The sequence below is a fragment of the Pteropus vampyrus genome, unplaced genomic scaffold (assembly GCF_000151845.1).
Source record: "Pteropus vampyrus isolate Shadow unplaced genomic scaffold, Pvam_2.0 Scaffold518, whole genome shotgun sequence".
NCBI classification, from domain to species: domain Eukaryota; kingdom Metazoa; phylum Chordata; class Mammalia; order Chiroptera; family Pteropodidae; genus Pteropus; species Pteropus vampyrus.
In genome coordinates this window covers 649,857-668,277 of record NW_011889299.1, presented here as the reverse complement: position 1 = coordinate 668,277, position 18,421 = coordinate 649,857, and the positions used below count along the sequence as shown (strand labels likewise).

The window sequence follows — 18,421 nt, the reverse complement described above, 5'->3', positions numbered from 1 at the left end:
CTAAATAAAATAAACACACTAGGGCAATGACAATTTATAAATGGTACCATCAAAGAATTAATCAATAAATATAATAGTCATAGTCTAGCCATATTAGCATGTTAAAACTTTTAGCAATAATATTCACACCTAAAGAAAAGTGCTCATCAGTGGTGATCAAGATAACATGGAAAGGGGAATGAAACACATACAGAACCAGGTTCACTTGTCTTCCAGTACAGTTGAACAAAGAGGGTGTCCTCATCCAGTCAGGACCTGAGCATCCAGTTCATTTGGTCTTAGCAGGAAGACACAGAGAAACATTTAGTTCCTTTGTTCTGACTGTACTTACCAAACCAGTTTCTGACTATAATTTAGCTTCCCATGTATCTAGCCTACAGACCAACTAAAGTATTTGACCTAACAACTATATTCTTCATTCTAAATTAATAAATTTGTGTCCTAGCTTTATCACAAGTCAGTCTCCCCAATATGTCCAACCACCTCTGGACATTGATAAAAGGTGAAGGCCAGACTTTGAACCATGGCAACCCAATCATGAAACTGTTCCTCAAGCCAGGGAGTGTCCTTATGTAACACCATTAATTAGTACCCCCTTGAGCTTTCAAAGTTTAATGTTAAGAACCTTATTTTAAACAAGATCCAGAAATAATTTGTTCAAAAATGGTTTAAAACATAAAAGAATGATCTGCTCAAATAACTACTGAGGGAGAAATTCGTAAATCATCTATGCAAATGTTTTATATATACAATTGATGGAATACAAATCCGTGCTCTGCCCCTTTGAGCAACTTATTTAATGTATCTAAACCTCAGTTCTACCATCTGAAAACTAATCACCCCTACCTCATGTAACTATTGCAAGGTTTAAATAACATATTCAAATTAAGTACCTGTATAAGTGCTCAATTAATGTTAATTTTTCCCCTCTTTAATTCCCCCTCCCCACTTCCACCCCAGACCTACAGATGTTGTCATCTCCCCCCCTTTTTTTTAAGAACTGGATCTCTGAAGGTGGGGCGTCTCCTCCCATGAGCTGGCAGCTTGGCACCTCTGGGGCCTGGCACACCCAGGGTATGGTCTATGGCTCCACCTAAGGCATGGACCCAGGACCGTGTGCGTGTAAAGCAGACGTGCTAACCAGCTACACTATTGAGCCACCCCAATTAATGTTAATTTTGATAATGGAAAGTATATGATACCATTATTAATAACTTAAGATATACTAAAGTTCCCCAACCCTAAATTCCCCAATTTTGGGGTTTTCAGAAACTCAACAGTCATACTTACGAAGAGACCACATAAAACTAAGAGGTAATTCTAATCAATAAGTGCAGAGGCAAGATACACCAATGGATGCCAAAAATGGTGGAAAGTTTGAGGAGAAACAGATATTTCCATTGTCTCAAAGTATTTACTCTCAAGATATTTATTAACCTACAAGGGGAAAAATATTAATTTTATAATATAGAAAACCTATCAGGCACCACCCTAACCAAGTGATCAAGGTTATTAGCACCAGTAATCCACATCAACATCATGTACCCTCTGCTATGATGCACTGAGAAGGGTGTATCACTCCTGTGGAATTCTTGCCAAAATTCATAGCTTAAACCTAATCATGAGAAACCATAAGACAAACCCAAATTAAGGGATGTTCTACAAAATAACTAAGCAGTATTCTTCAAAAGCTCAAGATCATGAAAAACAAAGAAAGATTAAAGAACTGTCACAGATTGGAAGAGACTAAGGGAACATAACAACTAAATGAAATGCAGGACCCTGAATTGGATCACAGGATTGAAAAAGGACATCAGTGGAAAAACTGGTGAAATCCAAATAAGTTGTGTACTTTAGTTAATAGTATTATACTAATGATAATTTCTTAAGTTTTGATAAATCGTCTCTGGTTAAGATATTAACATAAGGGAAAACCGAGTGAAGGGCATATAGGAACTTTCTACAATATCTTTGCAACTCTTCTGTTAGTAGCAAATTATCTTAGAATAAAAAGTTAAAAAAGAAAAAAACTAAGTAATAAAGGAGTGGTATCCCTGTTGCCTGCTACTCTCAACTCTACCATTTCCTTCAAACAAACCTATACTTACCAGCCCTTTCATCTGATTTTTACTAATTCCAACCTCCGAACCTTCTTCTTATTATGAACTCCCTCTACTTAAGCTTTATGAAAATGGAACCTGTGTCTGCTTTTTCTCCCCATTATGTCCCTAGCACTTAGCATCATTCTGACACACTGTAGATACTAAATATTTGTTGAATGAATGAACAAATGAATGAATGACAGCTGTGTGTATTACAGTCATTTCCTATTGCTGTTTTTAACAAATTTTCCTATTACTGTTTAACAAACTACCACAAATTCGGTGCTTAAAACAACATAAACTTATTACCTTCCAGTTGTGGAGATCAGAAGTCTAAAACGAGTCTCACTAGACTAAAATCAAGGTGTTGGCAAGGCTGTGCTCTTATTGGACACTCTGGGTAAGAATCTGTTTCCTTACCTTTTCCAGCTTTTAGAGGATGCCCACATTCCTTGGCTCACTGTCTACTCTCAGCAATTGCATCACTCCAATCTCTGCTTCCATCATCAGATCTCCTTCTGACTATGGCTATCCTTCCTCTCTCTTATAAGGACCCTTGTGATTATAAGGACCCTTGTGATTACACTAGGCCCATCCAGATAATCCAGGATAATCTACCAATCACAAGATCTTTAATTTAATGCATCTGCAAAGTCATCTCTGTGATGTAAAGTAACATATTCATAGGTTCCAGGTATTAGGACATGGATGTCTTTGCAGTGCAAATATTTAGCCTACTACATGTATAAATTTGTTATCTATCAAGAAGATAGTTAGCTCAAAACTAACTAGTTGAAGTAACTGGGAAAATGAATATTTTGCAGACCAAGTCTATCTCCTGCCACTCTCACCCCTTTGTCATTTTATGACAGCATCTGCCTTCGATTTATACTTAATTTGACTAGTTTTTAAACAGAGACTAGAACATACATATTTAAGCAAACTTTATCCCTTCTTCCTTCAATATAACCATTCTTTGCCATGACAGTATTCCTCTTTGAGGGCTGAGTCTAATGTAGACAGTGGGAAATCAAACTGAATAACACTATTTGGAGTATGCCAATATATAAATTAAGCATTTTCTTGTATGGCTCAAACAGAATCTGAAAACATTTCCAAGAAGGTCATAATAAAAACATTTTTAGAGCAAAAACTTGGGACAATATTTATTCAGAAACAGAAATTCTAACATATAATTTTTAAATTACTTTTTCTTTATTGGAAACTCAGCTGTTTTCACATTATCACCTAATTCTAATTTCACAATTAAATGTAGGGCTGATATCTAAAAATATACTTACCCCAAAGTATTTTTAGATAATGAATAAAAATAAAATGGAAAGAAGGTTCTCCAGAATTTTGATAGAAGCTTTAGGTGTAGAAGTATGGATTTTTCAATTGTTACTTCCATTGCACTGTTTTGAATATATTCACTACTGTAATGAAAGTGTATTAAAATGCTCATTCAACATGTCAACCTGCTACAGTCAATTGTGTCTTTTTTTAATATTTCTTTTCAGTGACATTTTGGTTCAGTTAAGAGACTATAGCTAGACTTGTTAGATGCTACTTAAGGGAGTCTGTTTAATTACCCTGAGAAGCAAACAATCACATATCTGACCCCACAGTGAAGCTTATTGCAAAACACACTCAAATACATTTTAAAAATAGTAAAATAACAAAACTTTTCAGATATTTACAATGTTCCTTCATTTGGAAAATAGCCCCATTATATGAAAACTCAGTTCAATCAAGAAAACAAATGACAAATGTACCAGTGGAAATATTTTTCCAAGTTACAGCAAAGCAAAAACTGGTTATGTATCCATGTGTAAAAGCAGAGTGCTGCTGATTCTGAGGTTGTTAGTGGAGGAGGAAACTCTTAATATTGACTCCTTCCAGAGTTGCTAAACAGGAGATTACTGGGAGAAGATGGCAGACTAGGTAAAAGCAGGGTTCGTCTCCTCCCAGGACCGCATTGAAATTACAACCAAATTATAAAATAATCAATGTGGAGAATCACCAGAAGTCCAACTGATCATAACATCTACATCTGATAACATAAAGGGGCCACATCGAAGCCGGTAGGAAGATAGGAAGAGCAAAGTCTCGAAATGGGCTAGACCCGCACCCGTGGGTGGTAGAGGATCACCGGGAGGGAGAGTGAGGCTGCAGAGGCTCTCCTGAAGGAGAGGGGGGTCCGGTCACATCTGGAGGCTTCCCAGTCCAGGGAAGAGGAGATTCCAATAACTCTGACTATAGAAACTAGAGGGGATTCCGGCCGTCTGGGTGAGATGGAAGGCGAATGAGCCCCTAAACATCTCTTTGAAGGACCCGCGCAAAGGTTTTCTGACCTGTGGACACTCACCTGGGACATCTGCAGTGGGTCTGAGGCTCGCACGGGATTCATTCTGAAAAAGTCTCAATTACCTGGAGTCAGAAAGAAGGCTGGAAAGGTACCATTGTGCCTTAGTCTGGTCCCTCTACAGACCATGCCAGCTTCATTGTGCAGATCCCTCCCACAAAGCCATTAGGAGACCCTGGTCGCCTAACCTGCAGACTGATCCAAATTCGCAAAGGGGAAAGGAGATAAGGCACATGAAGAAAATGTTTATGGTTGGCTGCCAAGCCCAGAGCTGAGTGATTCAGAGTGAAGTATTCACAGCGGGGTGGCCACTGTTGTGAGCAGCTTTTCTAATCCCAGCAATAGCAGCCAGCGCTGTGAGCCCCACACCAGAGATAAGGTCAGGCAGATTGCTGCTGCCAACACGAACTTGGGTAGATATCGGGGACTTGTGGGCCAGTCTCAGACAGCAGCAGTTGGTCTTGCTGTGATCTGGGTCATCTGTGGGAACTTAAACAGTTACCAAATTTCCAGCAAAACTGAGGCTGTTTTGATCTGACTGCCACTGTTTCTCTGAGACCCCGCTGCACCCAACCTGCAGACTGGCCAGGGCAGGTATTATCGGCTTGCTGCCAAACTCAGCTTCCAGTGATTCAGAACCAAGTGTTCACAGCAGGGCTGCCATTGTTGTGAGTGGCCTTTCCAATCACAGCAAAAGCAGCCAGCCCTGTAAGCTACATTTCCATTCCCAGCAGGCAACCAATGTTATGAGCCGCACTTCAACAGAAAAACATGGTGGAGTGAGAGATGTCCCCAAATCTTTCCCCTTGAAAAAACAATAAGCGGAACAGCTAAAATTCAAAAACAACAACAAAAAACACCTAAACTGCACACCAGCACGTCTGAGCATGAGATCTGCACATAAGAACTACCACAGGTACTTTAAGGCATTATATAAAACAGGGATCCAAGAGGCTTAGACGCCTCCTACTGGAAACCAAAAGAAAAGCGCCTTCGTTACAACAGACTAGTCAGACCTTTATATAATAAACCTTCTTTCTGGAAACAGCATAATACATTTCCATTAATGCCCAAGTGGAAAAACAGTCCATTAAACACCATGAACAACCAAGCTGACAAGGAACCTCAGAAAGAAAGAGAAAAATCTCCAGAAAATAAGCGTACAGACATAGAAATGACAGAGAATTTAGGATGGTACATCTGAAAAAACTCAATAAGACTGCAAACAAATAATGTCAACAATTTCAAGAACTGAAAAAACAACTAATGAGCAGAGCAAGGAGATTGAAACCCTCAGAAAGAACCAAATGGAACTTCTGGAAATGAAGAAAACATTGCAAGAGTTGAAAAATGAAATAGCAAGCTTGGGAAATAGAGTCGACCAAATGGAGGAAAGGATCAGTGATATCGAAGACCAAAATCTAGAAATGCATCAGAAGGAGGAAGAAAGAAACCAAAGAATGAAAAATAATGAAAGAGAAATACAAGAACTAGCTGATACCATCAAGAGAGGAAACATAAGAATAATAAGCATTATCTAAGGTGAGGAAAAGGAGCAGGGACTAGAAAGCATTTTCAGACAAAACATTGACGAGAATTTCCCAAATCTAAGGAATGAGTTGGAGCTTGGAATTCAAGAACTCAACAGACCCCAATTATCTCAACCCAAAAAGGCCTTCACCAAGACACATTATATTAAAGATACCAAAATTCAACAACAAAGATAGAATTCTCAAGGCAGCCAGTGAGAAGAAAATGGTAACATATGAAGGTAATCCCATTGGATTATCATCGGACTTCTCAGCACAAACCTTACAAGTCAGAAAGGAATGGAATCAAATATTTAAACTATTAAGTGAAAGGAACTACCAGCCTACAATTATATCCGGCTAAACTCTCCTTTAGATATGAAGGAGAAATTAAGACCTTTCCAGACATACAAAAATAGAGAGAATTCTCCAATACAAGACCTGCACTACAAGAAATACTGAAAGGAGTCAGCTCACCTGAAACAAAATAACAACAACAACGAAAATACTTAATTAAGAGTAAAGTGACTATCAGGCAAATAGAAGCAGAGCAGTGCAACCCGTACTAAGAACAGGGCATTATAGCTTAAATAATAAGAAGTGAATTGTTATAACAATATAGTAATGAACGTTCAGCATACATAAGGACAAATTCAGACAACAATGACTAAAAAGGGGAAAATTCAAGGAACCAAATTTGCAAAGGGGAATGGAGATAAGGCACATGAAGAAGAAAATGCACGACTGCATATATATAACTACACTTTTCATATTTGTAACGGTAACCACACACAAAAGATTCAGAACCAAAGTATATAACATAAAACTAAAAGAACCAGAGGCAAAATTCACAAAAGCCAACCAAATAAAGAAAACAGAAACACAAAAACAAGGAAGTAATGGAAACACTGCACTACCAGAAAGCAAAAGATAAAATGGATATAAGAAGACCTCAGATTTCAAAATCGCCCTAAATGTAAATGGACTGAACTCACCAATAAAAAGGCACAGAGTTGCAGAATGGATCAAAAAACAAAAGCCAACCATATGCTGCCTCCAGGAGACACATCTCAGCTCCAAAGACAAATATAGACTCAAGGTGAAAGGGTGGAAAATGATATTTCAAGAAAATGGCATTCAGAGAAAAGCGGGAATAGTGGTACTAATATTGGATGAAATAGACTTCAAAATAGAAAAGGTAAAGGAAGATACTGAGGGACAATTCATAATGATAAAGGTAATCATGCACCAAGAAGACATAACACTTATTAATATCTATGCTCCCAATCAGGGAGCCCGGAAATATGGAAAGCAATTACTAACAGAACTAAAGGGAGAAACAGACCAAAACACTATCGTAGTAGGCGACCTAAATACCCCACTGTTGGATATGAACAGATCATCCAAACAGAAAATCAATAAGGAAATAACATCCTTAAATGACATATTAGACCAACTGGACATAATTGACATTTACAGAGCTTTCCATCACAAAACAGCCTTTTATACATTCTTTTCTAGTACACATGAAACATTCTCAAGAATCAAACACATACTGGGATGCAGATATAACATCAACAAATAAAAGAGGGTGGAAATCATACCAAACATATTCTCTGATCATAATGATTTGAAACTAGAGATCAACTGCAAAAGAAATCAGGAAGAAGCACAAATATATGGAGATTAAACAACATGCTACTGAAGAATAACTGGGTCAGAGAAGAAATAAAAAGAGAGATCAAGAGATATGTAGAAACAAATGATAATGACAGTACACCATATCAAAACTTCTGGGACACAGCAAAAGAGGTCATAAGAGGAAAGTTCATATTATTACAGGCCTACCTCCAAAAACAAGAACAAGTCCATGTAAACAACCTAAAATTTCATCTTAAAAAAACTAGAAAAAGAAGAACAAATGAAGCCTAAAGTCAGCAAAAGGAAAGAAATAATAAAAATTACAGCAGAAATAAATGAAATTGAAAACAAAAACCAACAACAGAAAAAATAAATGCAACCAAGAGCTGGTTCTTTGAGAAGATTAATAAAACTGACAAACCCCAGTTTTAGTGGCTAGACTCACTAAAGGAAAAAGAGAAAGGACACAGATAAACAAAATCAGGGATGAAAGAAAGGAAATTACGACTGATATTGCAGAAATACAAAGGATCATACAAGAATACTACGAAAAAGCATATAACACCAGATATAATAACCTAGAAGAAATGGGCCAGTACTTGGAAAAATACAACCTTCCTAGACTGAATCAAGAAGAACTGGACAATCTAAATAGACCAATCAGCAGTACAGAAATTGAAACAATCATCAAAAACCTACCAAAGAGTAAAAGTCCAGGACCAGATGCCTTCACCAGTAAATTCTTCCAAACATTCAAAGAAGATTTAATATCTAGTCATCTCAAAATCTTCCAAAAAATCGAAGAGGAGGCAATACTTCCCAACTCATTTTATGAGGCCAAAATGACCCTGATACCGAAATCTGGTAAGGATAACACACAAAAAGAAAACTACAGACCAATATCTGTCATGAACACAGATGCAAAAATCCTAAATAAGATACTAGCGTACCAAATACAGCAACATATTAAAAAGATTATACACCATGATCAAGTGAGCTTCATCCCAGAGGCACAGGGATGGTTCAACATACGCAAATCAATTAATGTGATATATCACATAAACAAATTTAAAAAATAAGAATCATATGTTCATATCAATAGATGCAGAAAAAGCCTTTGACAAGATACAGCATCCATTTAGGATCAAAACTCTTAGCAAAATCGGTATTGAAGGAAAGTACCTTAACATAATAAAGGCCATCTATGAAAAACCCTCAGCCGACATTATACTTAATGGTGAAAAACTAAAAACCTTCCCTCTAAGATCAAGAACAAGACAAGGCTGTCCACTATTGCCACTGTTATTCGTTATAACATTGGAGGTCCTAGCTAGTGCAATCAGACAAGAGAAAGATATCAAAGGCATCCAAATAGGAAATGAAGAAGTCAAACTGTCACTATTTGTGGATGACATGATTCTCTATATAGAAAACCCTAAAGACTCCACAAGAACACTACTAGAATCAATAAGCAAATACAGTAAAGTCTCTGGATACAAAATCAATGTTCAAAACTCTATAGCATTCCTATACTCTAATAATGAAGTGTCAGAAGAAGTGGAAAAAATAATTCCTTTTGCAATTGCAACAAAAAGAATAAAATACCTAGGAATAAATTGAACGAAACATGTGAAGGTCCTATATAATGAAAACTACAAGGCTCTATTAAAAGAAATCGAAGCAGATACAAATAAATGGAAAGATATTCTGTGTTCTTGGATTGGAAGAATCAACATAGTTAAAATGACCATATTACCTAAAGCATTATACAGATTTAATGCAATCTCCATCAAAATCCTATCGGCATTTTTTAAAGAAAAAAAAAAACAAAAAATCATCAGATTCGTATGGAAGCACAAAAGACCCCGAATTGCCAAAGTCATCCTGAGAATAAAGAACGAGGCTGGAGGCATCACTCTGCCCAACTTCAAATTATATTACAAAGCGACAGTAATCAAAACGGCATGGTATTGGCAGCAAAACAGACACACGGACCAGTGGAACAGAATCGAGAGTCCAGATGTAAACCCATATTTATATGGGCAAAAAATTTTCAACAAAGAAGCCAAAAACATACAGTGGAGAAAGGAAAGCCTCTTCAATAAATGGTGCTGGGAAAACTGTAAAGCTACATGCAAAAAAATGAAACTAGACTGTTGTTTATCTCCACACATCAAAATTAATTCAAAATGGATTAAGGACCTAAATATAAGACCTGAAAAAAAAAATGCATAGAAGAAAACATAAGAACTAAACTCAAGGACCTTGGACTTAAAGAGGATTTTATGAATTTGACTTCAAAGGCAAGGGGAGTAAAAGGTAAAATAAGTGAATGGGACTACATCAAACTAAAAAACTTCTGCTCAGCAAAAAAAATCGTCAACCAGGTAAAGAAACAACCATCCAAATGGGAAAATATATTTGCAAGCAACACCTCTGATAAGGGCCTAATATCCAAAATATATAAAGAATTCACTACTCAATAACATCAAAAAAACAAATGATCCAATCAAAAAATGGGCAGAGGACCTGAACAGACACTTCTCCCTAGAGGACATACAAATGGCCAACAAATATATGAAAAGATGCTCAACATCACTAGCTATTCCGGAAATGCAAATCAAAATCACAATGAGATAACATCTCACACCTGTTAGAATAGCTATAATCAATAGGACAAGTAATAACAAATGCGGGAGAGGATGCAAAGAAATAGAAACCCTCATACACTGCTGATGGGACTGCAAATTGATACAGCCACTACAAAAAACAGTATGGAGGTTACTCAAAAAACTAAGAATTAATCTACCATATGATCCAGTGATCCTTCTACTGGGTATTTACCCCAAAGACTTGAAAACCCATATCCGAAAAGATATTTGCGCAATGATGTTCATAGCAGCATTATTCACAGTGGCCAGGACATAGAAGTAACTGAAATGTCCTACGATAGATGACTGGCTAAAGAAGCCGTGGTACATATATACAATGGAATATGTATATGAATCTCAGCCATAAGAAGAGATGAAATACTTCCATTTGCGACAACATGGATGGACCTCGAGATAATCATGCTAAGTAAAATAAGCCAGACAGAAAAAGTTGAAAATCACATGATATCACTTATACGTGGGATATAAATCTAAAAGCAACAAATGAGCAGGACAAACGAACAGAGACTCATGGACATGGACAATGGAGTAGTGGTTACCAGAGGGAAGTGGGGCGGTAGACGGGGGGAAAATATTTAAATCATTCCTTCAATTAAAAACGAATAAATAAAATAAATAAAAATTAAAAAATAAGAAAAATAAAAAGTAAAAATAAAAGAATTGTTACCCAAGGCTCAATATCCCCAATGGGGGGAAATGGCATCAAGAGAAAAAGGTATACAAACCTTTTGTTGAGCTGTGAATTTCAAATCAAACATGCAAAATTTAAAATTTTAAAAAGAAAAGACTTTACCTAATTTCAGGGGAAAAAACTAAGCAAGAGGTGATTCAAATGCAATAGTGTACATATTTTAATGATGTTAAATAAAAAATACATATCAAATTTATAACAAAAGTTTTTACATACCAATTTTATATATTACGCACACATATATAAATAAAGATTGGAAAAGAATCTAGTATAATTTAAACCTTTAAAATGCTTACTGGGTTGTTTTTCTAAAATTGTCTAATCCTATAATAAAAAAAGAAGACTATGGGAAAAATATGAGAACTTGTCCATTACAAACTGCATAGTACTCACAGGAAAGTAAAAGATGATGCCCTTATCCTCTGCGATTCTAAATAAATTTTTCTTAATTCCAAATATGCATAAAATGAAATTATATCCAAAATTATATCAACTAAGTCCACTATTTCTAACATTCCTTTCAGAATGGAATATTGCAATTGTTGTTCTCTGTGTAAATTAAAATGTACTTCATAGAATTTACAACATTTGCTACATATTAGAGTGTTGCAAATCTGGTTATGTATCCAATTACCTGGAGAACATTTTAAAAATAAATTCCTGGGCCCCATCTCCTGGAGATGTTGATTTGGAAAGTCTGGAGTGAATGCCAGGAATCAGTATATATAATATAATATAAAGCTCACGTTAGTGTATTAAGGGAATTCCTCCTCTGATTTAGCTAGTTCTTGGAACTGTTCCCTTACTTCAGTGCTTTTCAGACTCTGCTGTACATTCAAATCACCTGCAGATGTTACCAAGAGGCAGATTCTGATTCAGTAGGTCTGGAATGAGCCCTAGGAACATATAGTTCCAACAAGCTCCAGGTGATGTCCATACTGCTGGTCCAGGGACCATACTTTGCAGAGTAAGACCTCTTATAGGATCTTTCAATCTTTCTACAGGTGAATGATAGAAGGCATTTCCTAACAATGGAATATCTTCTTCAAGTTTTACCTAAACATCCTTTAGCATAGCTAGAGTACACAGTTTACAAAATACCTGACATTTTTACTGTGTAGCCTACTACCACGAGAATGGAAATTACTTCCCCTCATTTACAAAGTATCACTAAAAGATGAGTGTTACCCTAATCATCAGAGAAATGCAAATTAAACCACTATGAGGTATCACCTCACACCTGTCAGAATGGCTATCATCAATAAATCAAAGAACAAGTGTTGGTAAGGATGTGGAGAAAAGAGAACTCTCACACACTGTTGGTGGGATTGCAAATTGGTATAGCCCCTATGGAAAACAGTCTGGAGGTTTCTCAAAAAATTAAAGATGGATCTGCCTGTTGACCCAGCAATTGCACTTCTGGGTATTTATTCAAAGAAAACCAAAACAATAATTCATAAAAGTCTATGCACCCCTATGTTCATGGCAGCACAATTTACAGTAGCCAAGATATAGAAGTAACCTGAATGCCCATCAACGGATGATTGGATAAAAAAGTTATGGTTCATATATACAATGAAATAGTACTCAGCTATTAGAGAAAATGAAATCCTACCATTTGCAACAACGTGAATGGACTTAGAGGTTGTTATGCTGAGTGAAATAAGTCAGAGAAAGATAAACACCATATGATTTCACTTATATGTGGAATCTAAAGAACAAAATGAACAATCAAAATCAGCCTCACAAATATAGAGGACAGTCTGGTGGGGGGGTGGCTAGGAGAAAGGGATGAAGGGTTAAAGAAGTACAAATAAGTAGTTGATAGATGGTCACGGGGATGGGGAATGCAGTTAGCATTAATGTAATGGCTAAGTTAGAGAGCCTCAGGAGAGAAAGTGCAATAAGAGGAATCATTTTATAAACTATATAAATGTCTAACCAATGCACTATATACTTGAAACTAATAATAAAATAAAATAGCAAAATAAAAATAAACTACTTAATATATTTTTTAAAAGATGAGTTACCAATGTCATGATGCAAGAAATGAAATTTAAATTTACATAATTTTCAATATATATACAAGGATGTTGACCACAGCCATAGTTATAATAGTGAAATATTGAAAAATCTAGATGTCTCATAATAGAGGACTGATTAAGAACATCTATTAAAATAATGATGTAAATTTACAATTACTGTTAATTAAAAGATGTACATGATAAGGTTTTATAAAACCTGTGGTACAATTCCATTTTGTGGGGGAGAAAACATACAGTTACATAAACATTTATGTAAAAGAAAGAGTCCAGAAAGATGTATACTAAATTGTTTAAAGCATCCTCAATACACTGGAATTTCAGGTGGTTTTGATGTTTGTTTGCACGCATTATCTAATATTTCTACTGTGACACAGACCTTAAAAAATTCTTAAAGGGTAAAAAGGGGATGAGAAGAAAATCAAGCAAACCCCACACGTGCATACACCTTTCAAGAACTACTAAAAAGGTTTGACTGCTAAATAACTTGCATTCTAAAGAGTCATCAAAGGACTTCCTAAATTCAAGGAACTTTGAAAGCCTGTTAAAATTTCAGTCTTGAATCCCACACGAGACTTACTGAGTCTGAATCTCTCACAATAAGCTCAGGAATCTGTATATGAAGCAAACACTGACTTTTATAGACAGTAAAGTTTGGAAACCATGGCATTAAACAAAACGCTTCCTAGAAATGCAGGGACCTAGACTAAATTTCAACCTATCTAATGGCAACCTACAGCATGTTCAGAATGGGTGAAATCACTGTACATACATACATGCCTACACGCAAAGACCACTGGAATTTGAACAACATGTATTGAGCTGTTGGCTTTATTCAATCTTAATTTTAAGCATCTTGTGTGAACAGTGACCATTTCCTGTGAGCTGACTGATGTTACAAAGGTTTTCCTTATATCTGACCTATATCTTATCTATCTGAAACTATTCTTATTATAACTCCTTCTATGATGTTCTATCCTCATTTAGTCATTCATTTGTTAAAAGTCCACATATTTATTATGGAACCAAATAGCTACGTGATTCAACTACTGTCTTGTTGCTTTCATTTCTCCTTTCTAAATACATTCTAGTGACTAACCTCAGTAGATTCTGCTGATTATTTCTTCCACAGATCCTCTTTGAGGTAAACTCAAAGGAATGGGGGAGTTTATATTAGTAGAAGTCCTCAGAGAATCAAGGAAAACATTTCCTACTCTAAAAAACACTACACCCAAAAATTTGTTGAAAGAAAAAGAAAAAGGAGATACCACACAGAATATATCCCTAACAAATCACACTCTCAAGTACTTAATACAACAATCAACTCATAAAGCATAAATTTACTAAAAGTTTTCAAAATGAGACATTAAGAGTTTCAGGAATTTCCTAACATTAATAAATCAGGAGCATTTTCCCAAGGAAAGCCACAATAGAGTTTTTTTCCCCCTCAAAACAAGGGAAAACAACAGAAGAAATAAAAGTTGGTGTGAGCTCCTAAGAGGATCTAGGAACGAAGCATAATTTCAGGGAGGTGGGGAACAAGCCCATCACTTTATTTTAATCCATGATACATTTTAATCCTAGATCACTCAGATGGCTAGGTGAGCTAAAACTGAACTTTATTAAAACCAAGAAGATTATATACTCACCTGCAGCTCGCACCAAGCAACCTCAACCCATGTTTCAGTGTCCAGTCCTTTATATACTGTTTTAAATGCTCCTCTTCCCAGCTCTATGTCAAATTTCAGGAATCTGCCACTAGGAGAAGTAGCTACAGCCTTCATTTCTGCTTCTTCTTCCATTTCCTTTTCATTTTTCTCCTTGAGACAATCTTTTGAGGATTCAGAAGTTGCTTTTGAACACTGTGCATATTTAACTTCTTGTCCACCTCTTAGCACATTTGCAGGAAGCTTTTCTACTCTTGGAATATTTGCTGCAGTCTTTATTCTCTCATCTTTGGAGGTAGATTCAACAACTTTGTCATCTTCTGTCATCTCGACACTCTTTCGGAAGAATCTCTTCCTTTCTATAGTTTCTCCAGAAGCAGAGAAGGTACTGTCTTTTTCCTTCAGCCTAGCTTCCACTGTCAAAGTTGCTGCCATCTGATGAACTCTGTTTTCCAATGAAACTCCATCAGGTTTCTCAGAATCTTCTGTGCTAGCTGGCTCCCCCGAATCAGTAGCCATTGTAATTAAGGTTGGCACCAAATTTTTTTCCTGTTCTACTCTTCAGTCCAGTTACATCTCAGATATCCAAATTATCAGAATGGACTTCTCTTTATGCGGTCATATGTTTCCATAGTAACCTGAAGGGAAAAAAGGGATATTTTAAAATCACCCCACAAAGGAAATCATTAAGGAGAAAACAAGTCACCTGATTGTTTAATCCGTTTTTTCTTAATAAGAAGTTTGTTCTTTTTAGGGTCCAATCTTAGCAACTTGCAGACTCCAGGGACTGTTTCTTATCTTGTTTACCACTGCAGTCCTCAGTGCCTAGCAGGCAACTTGGCATATAGCTCAATAAGTCTTCATAGTACATTAATGTTGGTTAGGAATCTAGTTCTCAGCCCCATCAATCCATCATATTTAACCCTTTTCCCATTTAGAAAAAAAAGTGCAGCTTGCTGCCAGCATTAATTTAACATCACACATAGGGAATGCTACGTGCTCTAGGATTTAACATTTTCAGTGATCGAGAATTACTATATTTTTGTAAATGGTAATACCGCTACTAAAAACAGAATGCTATTTATAGAATTATGTCATTTGTTTCCAAAGACTATCAATATACTAGAACAATGTGAAAATAATAATAAAAGTGAGATATTTCATGGGAAACTCTGGAGGTAAGATTAGGACAGTAATCCACGAGTTATCTCGGGGTAAACACTGCAGCCACGAGTGCCACCAGCAAGTATTCTTGGGGCAAATGGGAAATGGGTTAAAGCAAGCAGCCAAACCCTGAGTTCACTTGGCTACATACACAATAACTAAAACAAGTACATAATTTCTCAATAGGTAGTTTTTGTCTCAAATTATGGAATTAATCTGATAGTTTTTTCTTATTGTAGTAAAATATACTTAATATCAAATTTACTATTTTAAACATTTTAAGTACACAATTCGGTGACATTAAGTACATTCAAGATGTTGTACAATAATCACCATGATCCATTTCCAGAATTTTTCATCATCCCAAACAGAAATTCTGTATCCATTAAAAAATAACTCTCCATCTTCCTAGCCTCTAGTAGTCTCTATTCTACTTCCTGTCTCTAAGAATTCACTTATTCTGGATACTTCATATAAGTGGAATCATACGATATTTGCCCTTTTGTGTCTGGCTTATTTCATCTGACATGTTTTCAAGGTTCACTGATATTGTAGCATGTATTATAATTTCATATCTTTTTAAGGTTGAACAATATTCCATTGTATGTATATACCACATTTTGTTTATCTATTCATCTGGTGAATGGATTTGGTTGTTTCTACCTTTTGACTACTGTGAATAATGCTGCTATGAACATCCAGTAGTAATTCTGAATAACACAAATACTTGTTTATGAGCTTACCTTCAGATTTTAGCAGAAATAAACTACTGTCAAATATTAACACACTATACTTTAAAAAAATGGCAAGGAAGACTTAAAAATATGCATCCTTTTGAACCAGCAATTCCACTTATAGGAACTTGCCTTAGAAAATAGTCAAGAATCTGTGCAAAGATTTAATTATAAAGACATTCATTATAGCACTTATAATTTGGAAAAACTGTAACTAAACATAAGCCTAACAGGGATTTGATTAAATATCTCAAAATGAGATAGTATACAACATTAAAAAAAAACACTAGTTTTTAGTGAGATAAAAAGATACTTTTTATGGTTGAATGACATATATATAAGCATACATACATACATACATACATACATACACAATATTAATTTTGAATGGTGTAATTACAGACTTTTTCTTTCTTTCTGCTTTTCTGTATTTTCTAAAACATTCCATAGAGAACATGTGGAATATGTGGAACATATCATGAAAAAGTTTTTCCAAAGAGTGGTCAAACCACCAATAAGAAAATTCTTCTCTTCTCACCACAAACAGTATCACAAAGCCTGTATACCTGTTATTATGTTATGTGCCTTAGAAGGCACTATTTGTCATGTGCAAAAGTACACAGAAATATCAAATTTGAAAAACTGAAGAAAAACCCTTAACTAAAACAAACAAAATAAGGAGAAATATCACAAATAATGCTACATTCAACACAATTCCTAACCATATCCCAGCTGGTTTCTTTGCAGAAATTAACAAGCTTATCTTAAAACATATAAAATTTCAAGGGACCCAGAATAGCCAAAGCCAAAACAATCTTGAAAAACAACAAAATTGGAGGACTCACCCTTCCCAATTTTGAAACCTACCACAAAGCTACAGTATTAAGACAGTGTGGTATTGGCATAGGGATAGATGTATAGCTAAAGGAAATAAAAATAGAGAATCTGGAAATAAACCCCCATATTTACAGTTGACTAATTTGCAACAAGGGTGCCAAGACAATTCAATTGGGAAAGAACACTCTCTTCAACAGATGGTACTGGGACAACTGGATATCTATATGCAAAAGAATGAAGTTAGATCCTCTAAGGAAGGTTTACTGGAAAAGATGCCAGAACTGAGTCTCGAAGAAAAAAAAAAATTAAATGATCCAAGCAGAGGAAAGATCACAGGCAATGTCATGAAACAGCATGGAATAAGTGTATGAGTGGTAACGTGAACAGTTTACTTACATATTAGAAGCAGGCAGATAAAGAAAAAGAGGCAGCCACCAAGGAATTCTATGATATACAATATAAAATGAGACCAGTTAGAGAGCTACTGCAATAATCCAGGAAAGAGATGCTGAGGTTTGAATGAAAATATTGGCAAAAGGTTGTGGGGAGAAAAGGAAGACTTTGATAACTCCCAGAAATTTGCCTATCAGATGACACTACTAAGATATAGCTGTGCTAATACCAGAGCTAAGAATTACAATCATGCACCACATAATGACGTTTCAGTCAATGACAGACTGCATATATGATGGTGATATACCATATAGCCTAGGTATATAGCAGGCTATCCCATTAGATTTATGTAAGTACACTCTATGATGCTCACACAGTGATGAAATTGCTTAACAACACATTTCTCAGAACATATCTCTGTTGTTAAATGATAAATGACTGTAAACTAAGGACTCATGAAGTGCTCTATGAGGTTACATTGCCAAATCAAGATACCTCGAAAGTTACTTAATAAACTAGGATTGTCCACAAGCAAGAAAAAGAAAACTAACAGCGCCTCGCTTAGGTAGAGATTTTTACCTTAT

General features: G+C 35.8%; 1 protein-coding gene across 2 annotated transcripts in view; it reads right to left on the bottom strand.

Moving 5' to 3' along the window:
* The window catches only part of WNK3 (WNK lysine deficient protein kinase 3), a 124,976-nt gene extending 109,748 nt beyond the window's left edge, over positions 1–15,228 (bottom strand). For both annotated transcript variants that reach the window (XM_011383401.1, XM_011383402.1), the window contains exon 1: positions 14,692–15,228. In XM_011383401.1, the coding sequence (XP_011381703.1) occupies positions 14,692–15,228 (537 nt within the window). The remainder of the gene's footprint in view (positions 1–14,691) is intronic.
* Between the last annotated feature and the right edge of the window lie 3,193 nt (positions 15,229–18,421).